The sequence below is a fragment of the Nannobrachium achirus genome (genome assembly GCF_963921795.1).
Source record: "Nannobrachium achirus genome assembly, chromosome: 12".
In the NCBI taxonomy this organism is placed as follows: domain Eukaryota; kingdom Metazoa; phylum Chordata; class Actinopteri; order Myctophiformes; family Myctophidae; genus Nannobrachium; species Nannobrachium achirus.
In genome coordinates, this window is record NC_137832.1 from 29,430,687 (window position 1) to 29,447,799 (window position 17,113).

General features: G+C 40.2%; 1 protein-coding gene across 1 annotated transcript; it reads right to left on the reverse strand.

Annotated features, from left to right (window-relative positions):
• Positions 1 to 4,213: 4,213 nt before the first annotated feature.
• Positions 4,214 to 14,341, reverse strand: vamp8 (vesicle-associated membrane protein 8 (endobrevin)). Its single transcript, XM_080737964.1, has 3 exons — positions 14,177 to 14,341; positions 10,434 to 10,598; positions 4,214 to 6,653 (listed from the first exon to the last, which is right to left on the reverse strand). Exons 1-3 carry the CDS (start codon positions 14,189 to 14,191, stop codon positions 6,456 to 6,458), a joined length of 378 nt encoding a protein of 125 aa, XP_080594090.1. The 5' UTR covers positions 14,192 to 14,341; the 3' UTR covers positions 4,214 to 6,455.
• Between the last annotated feature and the right edge of the window lie 2,772 nt (positions 14,342 to 17,113).

A 17,113-nucleotide genomic window follows, 5' to 3' on the forward strand; every position in this document is an offset into this window, starting at 1 on the left:
AATCTCCCCAAGTTGAAACCCCATTCAGTGGTATTTTCATTAATGAAAGAAAAAGAAAAAAATTACTGCAAGTAGGCTAGGCCTTTGATGAGGATGTTGTCATGGCTACAATCTGTCTGAGAAACTATTGCAAACAACATTCATGGGATCCTTTTATGAATTTCATCAGATATAAAATATATTATACAATGAACAAAAGATGTCTATCCAATCAATGCATGCTCATTCCTATCTTTGAGCTTGCTGCTACAACCATTAGGCCTACTATTCCACTGGAGCAGTTGGGTGTTTAAGTGCTATAACTATATATCGTTCACCATTGTACTTTTATACAGTATAGTATAGTTGAGGATTTTCAAAACTGTATTCTTATAGTTATAGCGCTCAGTGTGAATGGCCCTTTAATGTTACAAAACACATAACCACTCCTCCAGTGTAACCGTAAACCACATCCTCAGCCCAAAGAGCCTTTTTTTGTCTCTTGGTAAACCCATTTTCATTATGCATGTGTTGACTTGTCAGAATGATTTCACACTCAGCTATTGCCATTTTAAAGGAATTTTATTTGGAAACTACCATCCCACCTTGACTGTAACTGATTCCTTCATGATGGTTCATTATAAATGATATTATTCCAAAATAAGGTATAGGCCTATTATAGTAGGCTATGTTGAAATAAAGCATTCACTTACTTTTAGCTCTAAGGATGAATGGTGTATCACTATCAACGTAATGGATTCTGTTAGATACCCTCACAGATATTGTATTGGTTTGTAAAAGGCTTTTCAACAGTTGCAGATCTTTTATTTTTTTTATTATGAAAATTATTTATTTGCACGCAGCACAACTCAGCATAGGTGCCTAAAGAGTAAAACAACAAGTTGCTCATCCACAACCATCTCAACCCTTGGACCAAATCCAAATGGATAACATCACCCATCAGATTTATCCCTTCCTTCTGACATTCACTGATACTCAATCTCAGTTGCAAAATGACACATTATGTGGCCAAAGCATCTTATATTTACAATTGGCTTAAAGCCGCATCCCACTTCCAAGCCCATGGCACGCCCACTCTGCATCCACTCCAACTCTACTTCAACTCAACGGTAGGGAGAAGGACGTAGGGAATAATACCGCCCACCTCTATGCCGTCCGCTCATTCGCTAAGCACGAGAGAGAGGAGGCAACAGGGGAGGGGGGGCGGGCAAGCGAGAGAGAGAGAGAGAGAGTGAAATTTAACACCACTGTGTTTGCATGTGCGTGCTGCTGCCTCCACAGTGAGTGCAGAGAAATAGCAGAGGCATAACAGTCACTTCTCTCCAGTGCGTCCGGCGGTCAAATATGTCCGACCGGAAACGTGCGCTGCGGCACAATAGTTCCGCCACAATTTTTTTTTCTTTCTTTTTTTTAACTTTTTTTTTTTTTTTTTTTTAACTAGATGGGAGCGGCCCGAAGGGCCGCAACCCTCTAGTTTATGACAAACAGCCTTTCGAGTGTCTCCCTAGGGAGGTCCTCACTGCATGTCCCACTGGGAAGAGACCCTGGAACAGACCAAGGACCAGATGGGGGGATTATATCTCCACACTGACCTGGGAACACCACAGGATCCCCCAGGAGGAAGTTGCTAATGTTGGCCTGGAAAGGGAAGACTGGAAATCTCTGCTGGAATTGTTACCCCTGTGTCCTGATTCCGGATAAGCGGTTGAAGATGAATGGATGGATGAACACACAGACTGTCCTGCAAAATGAAACATCACGTACACAAGTGAATGTTTAGTTCATGTAAGGTTCAGACGGAGAAATTACTTAAGGGAAGTTGGAAAATGCCTGGTCAATTCTCAATAGGGACAACGGCTGAGGACTGGAGTTCCTAACATCACTTATAGTACCTGTATACAGACAATGGAATTAGCCTTAAAAACTGTAACACCTTGGTGAAATTTACCTGTAAAACCTTTACTGAAACAAGGTGTGTGGATCTAGTAGTACCTACCTTCTGTCAACATTGACTTATCAGATACCACTGATTACCTGGCTTCATCAACAGAGGGGCTGGGAAATCCTGGTCCTGTTGGATTTTCAGAGTTTATGTTCCCAGATACTGTAAGCTTCTTACACAACTGTTGTGACAACATCTGACCAAAAATTCTCATGTGTAGGAAAATCTTACACAGATAACCGTTTTCCCAAATATTCTGTGATATGCCAGTGGGTAAATCAAAGCCAGCATATCACCACAAACTTCATTTTGTCAATTATGTAATCATATTCTTCGTATCATTTCCATAAACAGGTTTGGTGACTAGAAATCACTAAAGCATGAATAACAAAATGAAAGATGTTTTAAAACAGTCCATAATGTACTCTCACTAGGATGCCAAGACAGACCCATAGGCAAAACATTTTTGCACAAGCATTTGCAAGAAATAAAATAAATACATCTAATTTTAATTACTGAGGCTTCATATGATTCTGTAGCAGGTCGCCTGGAGCTAATAGTCTCAGAAGTCCCACCCAACAATGGGGCTCTTTTTTTGGCAGAACCACACAAAGGCCATATTGACCATGCCAAACACTCACTCTCTCTCTACATCATTGTCCAAATGCATGGTGTTGGATTCACATCCACATGACTGGCTGACAAGCTGAAATCCATGAGATTTGTCATTGCTGATCATCCTATTGTTGGTTTTCTGGGAACTCATGTGACTACATTGTCAATGTGTTTTGTCACAGTTTCTTAAAAAGAATAAACAGGCCAATACTGTGTATATTGAAATAAAGTTGTAGAGAGGCAGGCCATGTCAGTATCATTGCTCTAATTATTAGAGTTGGGTCCTAGTCACAAAAGGTTGAAAATCCTTTCTCTATTATTAGAGTATCATCTATCTATAAATGCGAGAAGTCTCTGCGTGTCTGTGTGTCTGTAATCCGCGTATCTCGAGAACCGTTCGTCCCACGGGCTTCAGATTCGGCACGCGCGTTCCCCGCCGCGGCACGGAGTGCAGTGCCGGGCCTCGACCCGACCCGACGCACGGTTTTCCCTAACCGGCGCGAAACGTTCGGAATCTCCTTATGCGGGCTGATTGTTGACATCAGGCTGTTCCGGAGGAAATCGGCATCGGCGCAAGCGCTGACTCATTGTGACATCACTTCATAAAAGGCTCTGACATCACGTACGCCACATGAGTCAACAAAAAATCTCTGTGCGTGTGTATGTATGTATGTAATCCGCGTATCTCGAGAACCGTTCGTCCCACCGGCACGCGCGTTCTCCATATAATGGGGTTTGCATTAAAGGGCGGGGCATTCATTCCCTATTTACATTGTTCCGAGTTGGCCAGGTCGCCGACTAGACGCATGATGATGACCTACAGTTTGGGGGAACACCACATGAGAGAAATGTGAGAGAAATGCACCATTATTTTAATGTTGGTAACCTAAAAATGAACACTAGAAATTAAAACAGGTTTTATAGAGGCTATTTTGTGCCTTTAGAGTTTCACTTCCCCATTGGTGTGCCTTGGGCTCAAGAATTTTGGAATGTACAGAGGTGCTTTCAGGTAAGGAAGCCAAATACCCCGGGGCACTTTTTTTCTAGTTATGCTGTGTTTACACATGGCAGATATAAAAGATACAAAGCTATATAGCATATCTATCGCTTTGTAGCCTTGTATCTGAAGTTGAAGCCTGCTCAACTTATTTGTAGCTTTGTAACTTTTGTAGCAGCTGCAACCATTGAATGTAACATTGTATTTTCATGTAGCTGGCTTACATTGAACATTTATGGTAGACTGTTTTTTATATCTGCCAGTGTGAACACAGCATTAAACATCACAACACTACTAGCCTCAGAAACCCAGACTTTTTCCAACACTACCAAGTACCAACCACATTTACCAGCCCTATTAGCCTTACTCAATGTCGCCCTCTTGTGTTAAATGTACTAAACTAAAATACATAATCTCGTACATTGTACATTGTACAGTGTAAACATATCCCCAACACTTTTAGTGACTCAATGAGGAATGATGCAAGGAAGACATAAAACATTAGTTGCATTACACTGATTTGGGAGTGTTAGTAATCTAAAAAAAGGGGGCATTAAAAAACGAATTATCTCTTAAGAGAATCAATAATACTCAAGGCATGACAAATATAGTAAACTGTCAATTTAAATGAAAATCAAAGAAAGTAAAGCAAACAAACGTGCAAGTCAATACTATTTATTGTATTTTAGATTAAACTACTAACACCATAATCAAGATAAGTTCAAAGTTAATTATATTAGTTTAAACACAGTGACCATCTGTGGCAAGCATTTCCCCATACTAAATTAAAACACAGACAAAGCTTTCTGGAAGTACATTGGTTCTCCCCTTATAAGGATTTTCAACAAATCCCTGTCATTTAAAAATATTTTAATTTCTGTCATTGAACAATATATGTTGTTGAGACGACAAGTGCCACAATTTCTCATCTCAATCTAGACATCTTTTTTTTTATACAATTCTAAAATTCATTTGTCCAAAGAATAAGGTTTTTTACATTATATCAGTACAATACCCCTTCATTTTCCAATATTTATATATGTATATAAAAAGAAAACAAGAGATTAGAAAGAAATAGCATATCTATGGAAAACAAAGTCATTAAAAATAAATACACTCTAAAGAATACATACTTTCTTTAACACTGAGGTTAAGGGCCATTACAAATGTACAAATGGGTGAGGACACTAACTATGTACAGTACAAGTTTGAGACCTCTTCAAACGACAACAGGTATTAAAACAGTTGCTTTGGACTGACACGGACAGTCCTTTAATAATTGTAGGTCAGATCTTTTAGTTTTTTCCAGCATTCTTTTGGGAAGTAATGATTGTTACTTTTACTGCATGTTTACTAATCTGCAGATATATTGTTTGCGGAAATATGAATAATAATTTTAATCTGATATCTTAATTTCAAGACAAACTAATTTTATTCCTGTGAAACATATTGTTGGCACTTTAAATAGCAAATGTGCCCATTAGTTTTCCCACTAGGGGGAGACATTGCTTAAAAAGCTACATTCTCTCACAGCTGTCTGGCTGGAAGATTTGTTTCCAGAGGTATGAGAATAGACTGAAACAGATTGCTAAGCCCATTATTTGAACAAATAATAGGCTTCTTCACTGCCTGGCTTGAGTTCTCCACTGACGTCAAGGACCAGTGGAAGGAGAACAATGTAATTCTGTAGTTGTGGTTAAAAGCAGAAGAGGAGTGCTTCTGACAAGCGAGGGAGAATGCGACATACATGGACAAGATCAAGCACATCTGGAATTTAGAGCCAAGTTGAGCAAGAAGATCCGAGACCTCGTTGGACAAAGGAAAGCAGGGACACAGACCAGACAACACTTGTACCAGAGCCCCCCTGCCGATGACTCTACACTTGCATCAGAGCCCCCTTGCAGATGACTCTAAACATGCACAAACCCCCTCTATTTGAATTCATATAGTTTATCAATTTATTCAGTCAAAGCAGTGATGTCCAGTAATGTGCCATGGAAGGCACAGTATATGCTTGTATCCAATTTCAGGCATAACATTGCTGGCCCCAAATCTCTTACATGAATGAATACAGGTGGTATGCCAACAACTGCACCATTAGTTTATCTAAGTAATATACTATACATGGTCAATCCATGGAGCACATTAATCTGTTAGCCCATGAAACCTAAGCAGACGTTCAAAATTGCATGGTCATTTTGTCGATCATTCACAGAAAAAGAAAACCTTTGCAGGCCAAATGTAATTTCTCATTTCTTTGCTGTGCTCTTATTAAGCTTTGACAGTGTACCCATAAGGGACCATTTTTCACTCTCAGATTAAAACATGTTCACGTGTATATATTTGGACAGGAAGAAAACTAACACACAACAAGAAAGTAACGACAATACAAAAGTTGCACAGTGACTGGGGACATACCGACTTTAAAAATGTGCAAATAGGCTATTTAGGCCATTACAAATTACAGAAACTAAGATCGGAGGAAACCACATTCACCATTTTAAGCTATACATGTCACATTCAAATGCATACTGTGCAACTGTGAGGAAATAAAACTTGCATCTCCAAAGTAATAATTGAGAATAATTTAAACCGACATAAGTTTTAAAAAATTGGTGTGCCGAATAGGAACCAAATAATATGGTATTTGAAAGGTTTTTATAGTCTCGAAGGTGATATAACTTTCTAAAAAAAAAGTCAGATGTCTCAATCCTTGACACAACTGAGGACAAGTGAGATCTTCCATTACAGCAATTAAATAAGATAAAATGTTGATCAGTGGAGTAAAGAGGTGAAAGAACAAAGGATTTACAAGTTTTTACCCATCATCGACAATGTACAGTACATGGATCCATTTGTGTGTGACGCAGAATATAAATGTGTGTGTATGTATGTGTGTGTTTACGGGTTTATTGTTGGCTTTTTGGTGGGGGTGATAGGGGGGGGCAGAGGAGAGCTGGTGGGGATGACTCCTGTGGCCAGGAGGATGATGATGAGGATGATGACGAGCACGATGACCACGATCACCACCACCAGCTTGACGTTCTTCCACCAGTAGGAGCGAGCCACCTTCTGTGATGTCTGCTTAAAGTGCTGGGCCTGGAGAGGAAGAACAGGGGGACGGGTAGAGACACGGTGTTACAGGCCTAGAATTATTGAATGCTTTAACCAGTGAAAAATAGCAGATATACAAGCTCAAAGTGCCGCACTGCGAGCTTGTAGATCTGCTATTTTTGAAAAAGTCGTGAAAATGTGTGCAAATCTTTGAATATATGTGTTTTCAAAGCGAATGTTTGTAACTCAAAGTTTGCTTCTGGGTGGTCCCTGGAACTAAATATTTTGAGATGGGGGTCCGTGGACAAATACATATCGTGTTGGGGGTCCTTCACATGAAAAGGTTTGAGAACCACTGATACAGTAGTCTCTCAAGAACAGACTAACTGAGCTCCAGTTAAGTGAAAAGGACCTTCTCTTTGACGATGGCTGGCCAGATTGCTAACATAGAAACATAGGTTTTAAAAAAAAAATCTTAGAAGGATTCAAAAGACAGTAAGACACTTATAGAATCGGGTCAAAATTCTAATTTTCAAGATTTCTCAAAAATAGCAGATCTACAAGCTCGCAGCACTGCACTCGGTGCCGCGCTGTGAGCTTGTAGTCGTAGATCTGCTAATTTTCAATAGTTAAAGCATAAAATAAATGATACACAATGTGTACCCGTTCTAAATGGGTGAAGTGACAAGTGACAACTTCACTTTACAGTGCGGCACCAAGGAGGCAAGCCGTCTAGAACAGTGGTTCTCAACCTTTTCTGACCGCGACCCCAAAGATAATCATATCTTAACTGGGGACGCCCCCACCCTGACGAGGACCAAGAATTGCATTTTACATTACATTTTGTGTAACACGGTTCTATTGTGAAAATAGCCGATCTCCAAGCATTATAGATTGTCTATTTTCACAATTTCTGCCTCTAATATTTGACAATTCTACCAATGTTTAATTTATCATTTTAGAGGTATTAAAATGATAAAATTAAGAAGTAGTGAAAATAGCCGATCTACAAGCTAAAATAAACATGACGTTATTAGACCCGTCTTGTGTTACATAAAGACAAATATATCCTCCTAATCTGATCGAAAAGCACAAAGTCACATAGCTGGTGCCAAACTAAACATTACAGCTGAAATTCATTCAGTGGAAGCCAACTAGAAAACAGGACCAATAACTGCATGGCTTCAGTCTCTGACATAATGTTGATGATCACGTCAGTCTTGACAAAATATGGAGAGACAGCAGGGTGCGGATATGAGATTATGTATTCAACAAATCATTGTTGTCCGGTGGACAAATCCAAAATCTTTACACTTCAGATCCAATGTACTGAAAATATCTATAAGCTAACAATGCGCCACAACGCGTTGTGAGCTTGCAAAAAAAAAACAATATTTTCACTGTGTTGCGTTGTATGACAAAGGCATTAATTTGTGCACACACACACACACACACACACACACACACACACACACACACACACACACACACACACACACACACACACACACACACACACACACACACACACACACACACACACACACACACACACACACACACACACACACACACACACACACAAGGTTACTGCCCGAAAAAACATGGCAGAGAGCAGGTATAAAAAGAGTGTATGACCTATGTAAATAAGATGAACACTCTTAATGCGTCAGGTGATTCATATCCACTAGAAAGTTGTTTTATGGAACAACAGAAACAAGAGCATTTTGCATCAAAGTTCTATTCTGAGTTGCAAGAACTGAATCAGAATAGACTTTCCCATTTGAGAACAACCTGGAGCTCAACAATAGACAATAAAACATGGGAAAGAAATCTTGCTGTTACCCTCCAGACTTTCTATATGAAATAGATATAGGGAGATGCAATATAATATCCTACATCATTTATACATATCCCCATATACGTACACAGCAGGAGTCTCCCCAAATTGTCCCAAACGTAAATTAACAGCTGGAACTAGATTCCATTGTCTATGGGAGTATACACAAATTCAGTCGTCTAGAAGGTAATATGCAAAGAAATTAGCAAGATTATCCAATAATGACAAAGTGGGTCGGAGCTGATGAATCTCCGTCCATTCATTTATTGAAATCTCTGATATCCGAGGCAGCCATTTTAGAGAAATTGAGATACCGTATTAATGAGAAAGCACGCCTGTTCTCTAGAATCTGGGAGAACCCACAGAAACTAGCTGCAGCTTTTACTTTTTATTTCTGATGACCACTTCCTCCAAAAGGCCCTACAACATTGCACCATATAACCAAGCCTGAAAATAGCAGACCTACATGCTCACCACTATGCATCACATCGCAACATACATGTGAGCTTTTCCATTCCTACGGAGGAAGTGATCACCTAAACCAAACCCTAACCTCAGTAGGAATGGCAATGGGTAGGAATGGCAGGTTTAGGAATGTAGGAATGCCCCCATTTTCACACAACACTGTAGTACAACCAAGAATACTGTAACCATAACTATATATAAGATAAATAAAATACAGAACTTTGTTTTTCTCTGAGAAATAGAAATACAATATGTCTAGAATCTCATTTTGTAGAAATAAATAAATAAATGGGAAAATCACATAGTGAACCATATCAATATTGTGAAGTTTAACCATATCGTGAAGTTGGTGAATCTTGTTACATCCATAGATGAGCCTCCTATGAAGCCATGCCTAAAAAAATATATTCAAAGCCAAGAATAAGCCTGCCCTCTAAGGGACTAGCACACTGATTCATTGTAGAAAATACAGAGTAAAAGTACAGTGTTTCAATATGTAGCTGTATCCATTTACAGCCTGTAGCCATTTTTTGTAACTGTATTTACATTTTATACAGTAAAAAGATACAGCCTCAAGTGTTCCTGGCATTTCCTGGCACAACTTGATGCCAACGTTTGACCTTACTTTCATGGTTACAATTGCAATGTACAAGTGCACCATCAAAGGAGTAGAACTTTGGGTATAGAGAAATTACATAACTACCATCAAGCCTATAAAGTAAGATCCAGCAATTAGAGGTAATACACTCCGCAAGAGCCCATTCTGGCGCAGCTGTTGGTCCAAGATAGCGGCACCCTACCAAGTACACCAAAACACCCGTTGGCATCAAAGACGAGTTATCTTTCACTCTGGCTCTACATCACACAGAGACAACAGCCCTTGCTGTGGTTCTGGAGGGCCAAAGATCTAAAATATTTAAAATGGCTTCCAAATCTGATCATGTAAAACCGGCAGAGCACTGCAACTGGTGTCCAAGCTATGGCTAGGGATGGGACGATATGAACATTTCATATCACGATTATTGTGACAAAAGAAATCTCGATTTACAATATTATCACGATAATCAAAATCCTGGGGCGGAACATTTGCCAAAAAATAGCCGATCTACAAGCTCACAACGCGTCGCGACGCGTTGTGAGCTTTTAGATCAGCTTTTTTTGGCAAAGAGATTTGTTAGAGATTGAAAAGAATACTGTATCAAGTAAGTATATTACAAGTACCTTTTACCAATTATAGAGGGTTTAAGTGGTACCGGATATGCAGCTAAAAGTGCATGACGGAGGACGATATGACGATATATTAAATCTCCACAATACGATTATCGTAAGTGTTTTTTATCGCGATAAACGATAATATCGCGTATCGTTCCATCCCTAGCTATGGCACACACACACAATACATTGGTGCCAGTGGAAAAATAAAATGCCACGCATCCTCAACCCCACCCCCTCAGTCAACCCAAAGGCTGTGGTTTCCCCTCTCTTCCAAGATGTTTTAAATCCCACACAGAGATACCAACCCCCGCCTGCAGGTCTTCTGACTTGTCCATGAGGTCGTCCAGCCTCTCTCCCCGCGCCAGAATGCGGTCCACATTTTGGGTCATGATGTCTTTAACTCCATCCACCTGGGACCTCAGGGCCGATACCTTATCCTGTTCAACCTGCGACTCAGCCCCATTCCGCTCCTATAGAAAGGGAGGGAGGGGGAAAGAGTAAATAGGGGGAAAGAGAGGCCAGGGATAGAAAGAGTGGGGTTGTAGTTGTAGATGAGGTCAATGTTGATTCTGTACAGCACCATTTGTTCTGATGTAGCTTGCAGCCCACTGAGAAGCTGCAGTATTCCATTTTACAATTGTATTCTTTTTTCAATTAATTGTAGAGCCTCTCATATAAAATGCACTGCGGTAATCTCGAAAACACATAGAATTCTCGTTAATGATAGGCTACCTACCTCACCCCCCCCCCCCCCCCCCCCCCCCAACACACCCAAACTACAACAAAATGAATTTTGATTTCAAGAGTGTGTTTTATACTGTGACACTTTCAAGAGCTACAATGACGTCACGTGTGAGCACATATAAACAATAAAGAATAAATAAACGTGTGTGTGTGTGTAGGGGTTGACACTGACACTAAGGTATCAGAGGCACTTGCCCATCAGGCAAGTACAGGACTCATGTTCTACTTGCCCAAAAGGTTAAATCTAATTATTGATAACTGCCAAGTGGTGACAGACAGTCACTTTGAAAAACCAGAATGAGCGCCAACTGCTAGTTGTAAAAAGGTAGCATTATTGTTCTTCATAAACCCAATATCTAATGAGACTGAGTGCACTTGCTCGTCAGGCAAACCTGAAAGCAAACTGCACTTGCCCGAACGGTTTATTTACTTGCCACGGGCAGTCGGGCAACCGTTAGTGTCAATGCCCTGCGTGAGTGTGTGTGTGTTTCAGCGTCCCTGTACTGATGTAAAATTCCTGCCCAACTACTGTACTTGGTAAGTAAAGTAATTATAACATAACTATAACTACGGTCAGCTGCTGCTAACTGTAGCAGCTGACCACGAAAAGTGGAAGTGCCCTGTGAAGGCCTTATGTGCCACAAAGTGGATAGGTAACAGATAATATAAGTATATGCTATAACAGCATCATGGTTTTCATTTCTATATATAGTTCACATATCTAAAATAAAAGGTAACTGAAGTTCGGCTTTTGCGCCAAAATAAGAGTCAGTGAGTAATTTCTGTTGAAGTAAACAATAAAGCAAACAGGACGTACAGCATTTCTTTAGAAACACTTCCTTAATCAAGGACAAGTTCACACGCTACCAGCAACTAAGAAGGCAATCAAATGATGCATATCAGGAGGAAGGAACATATTTCTGGTTGCCAGTCTGTGTGCTGACTAGATTGTGTTGGCCAGAGTGTCACTTAGGACATTCCCTTCCTTGGGCTTCTGCACTGCAGCAGCCCAACCTGTTAGTTTACAGTGCAGCCACCAGACCTGCATGGATGTGAACGACACCTGCCACTTGTCTGCTATCTACCAAAATAGGTTAGCAATGTGGTAATTGTTACGTGGTGGCTTCAATTAGGATGTAGCCATTTTACGGTGAATATAACACATTGTGTGCATCTGTGTGCATGTCTATAGCCCTTTCTAAGTCCTTTGTGACGCCACCAGACAATAAACAAAGCCGTCTCCGGGAAACCAGCTGCTTTGGATACGTCATCCAACTCTCCTCCCTCCTCCCTTGTCTTTCTTTCCTGTAAAAAAGACTGCTCCCCCCCAGAGGCGTCAATTGGGTATGGCAAGCTATGGCAGCTGCTATACCTTGGCTACAGGGGGTAATAATAAAATGTACTTTTCATCGTGCCTGTTGCTAAGGTATGACAACATGACTGGTGTCTTGGGCGCGCGTGCAAGACACCAGTCATGTTGCCATACCTTAGCTTTTGCTGAACTGACGCCACTGCTCCCTCCCCCCTCTTCAAAGCAGCCAACATGCCTCTCTACTGGCACAAGGAACTCCATGAGGTCTGCTGAATGGCAGAAAGCTATCGCATGTCAGCCACCTCCATCAAAGAAAGGGAAACAGTAACACTCCCTGAAAAACAAGTTCGTTGCCGTAGTTTGTCGACGGCAACATTACGCGTCATATTAATTTCAGGTCAACATTACGCGTCATATTAATTTCAGGTCAACTTCATGATCATTCCCGACTTACATTTGGAATAACTTGTAACTTGCACTGAGCACATTAATTGAGATTTGACTGACACTTAACTAAGAAAATGATTTGCCAACGGTAATGGATTAGATATAGATATAATGCAACAATACGATGAGATGTCCTTGTGTTTCATTAACCACGGCTCACATTTCAAGCGTATTTTGAGCAAAGAGATTTGGTGTGGACAGGTCAAGTTTAGACTAGGGTTTAAGTAGTTAAGTCTCAAATCAAAAACATGGCACTCAGTCAACATAATGAGGTGTTCCATCCCTTTTCTGAGCTGACTACATTCAAACATTGATCAATTCAACAGATGAAATGATTCCCCCAGATAGGTACATGGTGTACTTTTTTCAGGCCTATTTGAATGGTTTCCAAGACAAGGGACAGCAATGTCATGAAGGTGGTGACGATCACGAGGAAGAGAATGTTTTTTAAATGAAGTAGTCACACACTTGTAGCCTCGAGTCGATGCAGTGTGAATTTCATTAAAAAGAAAGCAAAAGAAAGCTCCTAAGAATTTACAGATTTTGTCGAAAGCGAAACGTTGGTTTATTTTTAATAAGACTCACTGCTTCTTCTAAATGTGATCCATTCATGAATTCTAAAATATCTGGGAAAGTAGGATGTTAGAAAAAGGGGATGTGACGTGTTTGTATTGTAGGCTAAACTCCTCATCTGTAACTCAAAAGTGTGAACAAAATCGAACCTTATGGGTCCATAAGTTGTACAAATTTAAACACTCAAGAGTTGAAATAACACCCAGTATTTTAGTGCATGTAATGGATAAACTGTGTTGATTTTGGACTTCCTCTCAGCAGACTAGTGGTGCCACCACCAAGGTTCAAAGGTTATCTGAACCTCCACAAATGAGAGCTTATTTTACCATAGCACTGACTGAGGTCATGTCTGACATCATTTAGCATCATAGCATAGCGAATTGAAGAGAACATTTGGAAGCATTTAATACACGTATACTTTGTGATTTGTGTATGACTATTATAGTTTGCTTGTATGATTCTTTTAATCATAATAAAATAAAGGAAGCACTGAGATCATGTCTGCACCCATCATGAATACAACTAAAATGTTAAGAACCGCAAACATATTTGATCAGTTGAAACATGATTAGTTTTACTGAATTGTCAATACGTTATGCAAACAGTAAACTGTTACGACCATCGCCACGACATAAACTGTGGCGACGATATTACCCGAAGAATCACAATTATGTTCAAGCCAATAAAGATAAAACTTTGAATTGCAGTGGCTGTAAAGAGGCCTTGTTGTACAGGCTACTACTCTTGCTTTGTGATCTCATTTAACAACGTTGGAAAGGCATATGATTAATTAATTATATATTGTTGGTTGGAGAAAACAAGCATGGAAATCTAACAGAAAGTGTTCAAAATAAGTCTGCCTATAACAGGAAAAACAAGATGGAGAAGGAAAAACAAACACTTGTTGCACCTGAGCTGAGCTCTAAACATTTACATGGACAGAGAACCCTCTGTGTCGCGTTTCTCACTTACCGGATCTATGTCCATTTTGTCTGAAAATACGAGCCCTTGTCTCTTGACGACCGCGGTGAAGTTGTCTTGGGTTAATGTTATTAGTTTAAACCTTTATGAACTTGTGCTTTTAAGTTGGTTTCAACACTCGCTCCTGATCCTGTTTGTTTGTTTCCTCCTCGGTCTGTGAACTTCCTGGTTTTTTTCTCCCCCTCTCCAAATTCCATCGCCTTGTCCCTCCTCCTCCTCCTCCTCTCCTCCCCCCTCCTCTTTCACCCTCCATCCCTCTGGAGGGCGTCACATATGGGCGTTTCCATCAGCCCAGGTGTGTGTCACTTGTACCAGTGGTTCTCAACCTTTTCAGGCCAAGACCCCAAAAAGAATCATATTTTAACTGGGGACCCCCCCACCAACCTGACAAGCACTAAGAGTTGACTCAGTTGAGGCATTACATTTTGTACAATATCTGGCTAGCCATCGTCAAGGAAAAGTTCGATCGCTCTTTTCACTTTTTGCAGCAATGAAGAAGTCTGTAATCGAGAGACTACATTTTGTATAACGCAGTTCTATTGTGAAAATAGCAGATCTACATGATCACAAGCATGTAGATCGGTTATTTTCACAGTTTTTGCCTCACATTTTGGCCAATGTTTAATTTGTCATTTTAGAGGTATTAAAAAGTCCTTAAATTGATCACTTTAGAAATGTGCAGAGACCCTCTATATACAGTACACTTAAACAATATGTTGGTTTGTTTACTGTTGAGTGAGAAATCATCTGGGGACCACCTAAAATAATTTGGGGACCCTCTGGGGGTCCCGACCCACAGGTTGAGAACCACTGACTTATACCAGTGTTTCTCAAACTTTTGAATTTCAAGGTCTCCCCATAACTAACTAACAGAAATGGAACCAAATGAACCCGTCAGGGATCATTTGGTTCCATTTCTACACTGTCAGAGACGAGAGTTACAGACTCGTATGGGTCAATTTAGATAGACCCCCATAAAGGAACCCGCAGAGACCCTGAACCCACTTTGAGAAACACTGACTTATATTATTCCATAACATAATGACAGTATATTCTCTTCTTAGAACAAAAGGATCTAGGATGTACGCTCAGGAGTTATGACAAGTTTTAGACTCAGGTTCCTATCAACTATGTTGGAAATTGTAATGCTGTTGTTGTTGTTGCAAAAAAGGTTAGGCTATATGTAAGAATATCCAGACAGTTGACCTGAAAATAAATTATCCATACAATTACATACTGTATGTCAACTCTAGATTTTTTTTTATTTTTATGTTGAATATTTGCAATTTGCGACTACATATGTCTATGAGATAGAATTACATACATTTTATTTACATACATTTTATTTATTCTCCCAAAAGAGTACTGCAACTCTACAGGATTTGAACTTGCGTCTCCCTTGTGGGAAACCAAACAAAGAACATTCCTCATTGGAAGAATAGGGAGACCAGTCAGATCACCTATACACGCAATGATATTGTATGGATATACTACCATACAGAGTGGTTCAAATGTTTTATTTATTCACACCAATGACCTCAAGTTTTTGTATTGTATCGTGTTGTATTCTATCAGCGCATGCACTTCCTGAGAAGGCTCAGGCCAGGGTCCATGGTGTGGCAAAAAAACATCGGGCAAACATGGAATCTATCATCCGCTATGCCATGGTATAACCACCTGGTTTGGTAATAAGGAACGGGAAACACCTATATGCTGGTGCAATACTGTGATACTGGACTGGAGCTGGAGGCTCTTGATATATTTGCACACTGGGGTGTTCATGATAATAATAATAGCTACCTGTTTCGTCCCACAAGGGAAATTCAATATTTTCTGCCCAACCCAGCTGATTCGCTGCCCACAAGGAGCACGTGAGCAATTAGGGGTTAAGAGTCTTGCTCAGGGACACATATCGACATTGCTTCCTTGGCCTGCAATCAAACCTGGGACAACCAGGGGCTCTGGTTCCCCAGGCGGGTTCCTAACCATTCAGCTGATAAGGCTTAAGCGCTGTATGAATTTTAGGTATATATATATTTTTTGTATGACGCTGTTTCTTTCTTATTGCCAAAGACACATTTCTCCTCGCATTTGCTAAGTAACAATGTTAAAGGTAGTGTAGCCACGTTCAAGTGTACAGTTAGTGTATGAACAGTTCTCAAAGTGGTGTCCGAGCCATGAGGCCCATAGGGCAGAAGTCTATCTCCTGTTTACTTAGCGTGAGGCAGCTTTATGTACAAGTAGGCCTACACCCCCTGGACATGACGCTTGCTTTGTTTGATTCATTGAATTATTTTATTAGACTGAAATGTAAAACAGCAGGAGTACAGTCACACTTAGTCTAAAATGGTTACACCAAAAAAGTAATTGCAGTCTTATTTCCATTGGGGTCCTATGCTTATCGCAGGGGCTCTTGATGCGTCCCTGCAGTGCCAAGCAGTGAAGGCATTCAGTCACTTTTGTTTCAAGTCTTTGGTATTTTATTACCCAGCCAGAGATGGAACCCCAACCTCCACTGAGCTGGAAAATGGAATATTACAGGTCTGTAACTCTAGTGTGTAAATGGACACATTATAGATTAATTTCCACACTCTCAGACTTATGGGAGTAAGCATTAATTTAAGTATGAGAAACACTGTATTAGAATCCTCTCAGCCAGTACCGTGAGGTCAACGTTCTAATCCAATCACTTTGCAATTTCATTCCACACATTCATCGGGACATTGGACCATAATAAATGTAACCCAGATGTTCAGGTCAATTTGACTGTATTAGATTTGTTGTGGATGTTGGCAGAGGCCAGACTCTTTGCCTATAATCTCCCAACCACCAACAAGTTAAAACGGGAACAAAAGTAGGTGAAATGTTCTTGCATGGTTGTGCAAGAACATTTCACAGACCTTCAATCAGGTTTATTTTAATCAGATT

Bases quoted from the DNA above. Each gene is read 5' to 3' on its own strand.
- vamp8 (XM_080737964.1), bottom strand. The intron at 6,654-10,433 runs GTTGGTATCTCT...CTTCCTCTCCAG, and splicing joins CAGAAGACCTGCAGGCGGGG to GCCCAGCACTTTAAGCAGAC.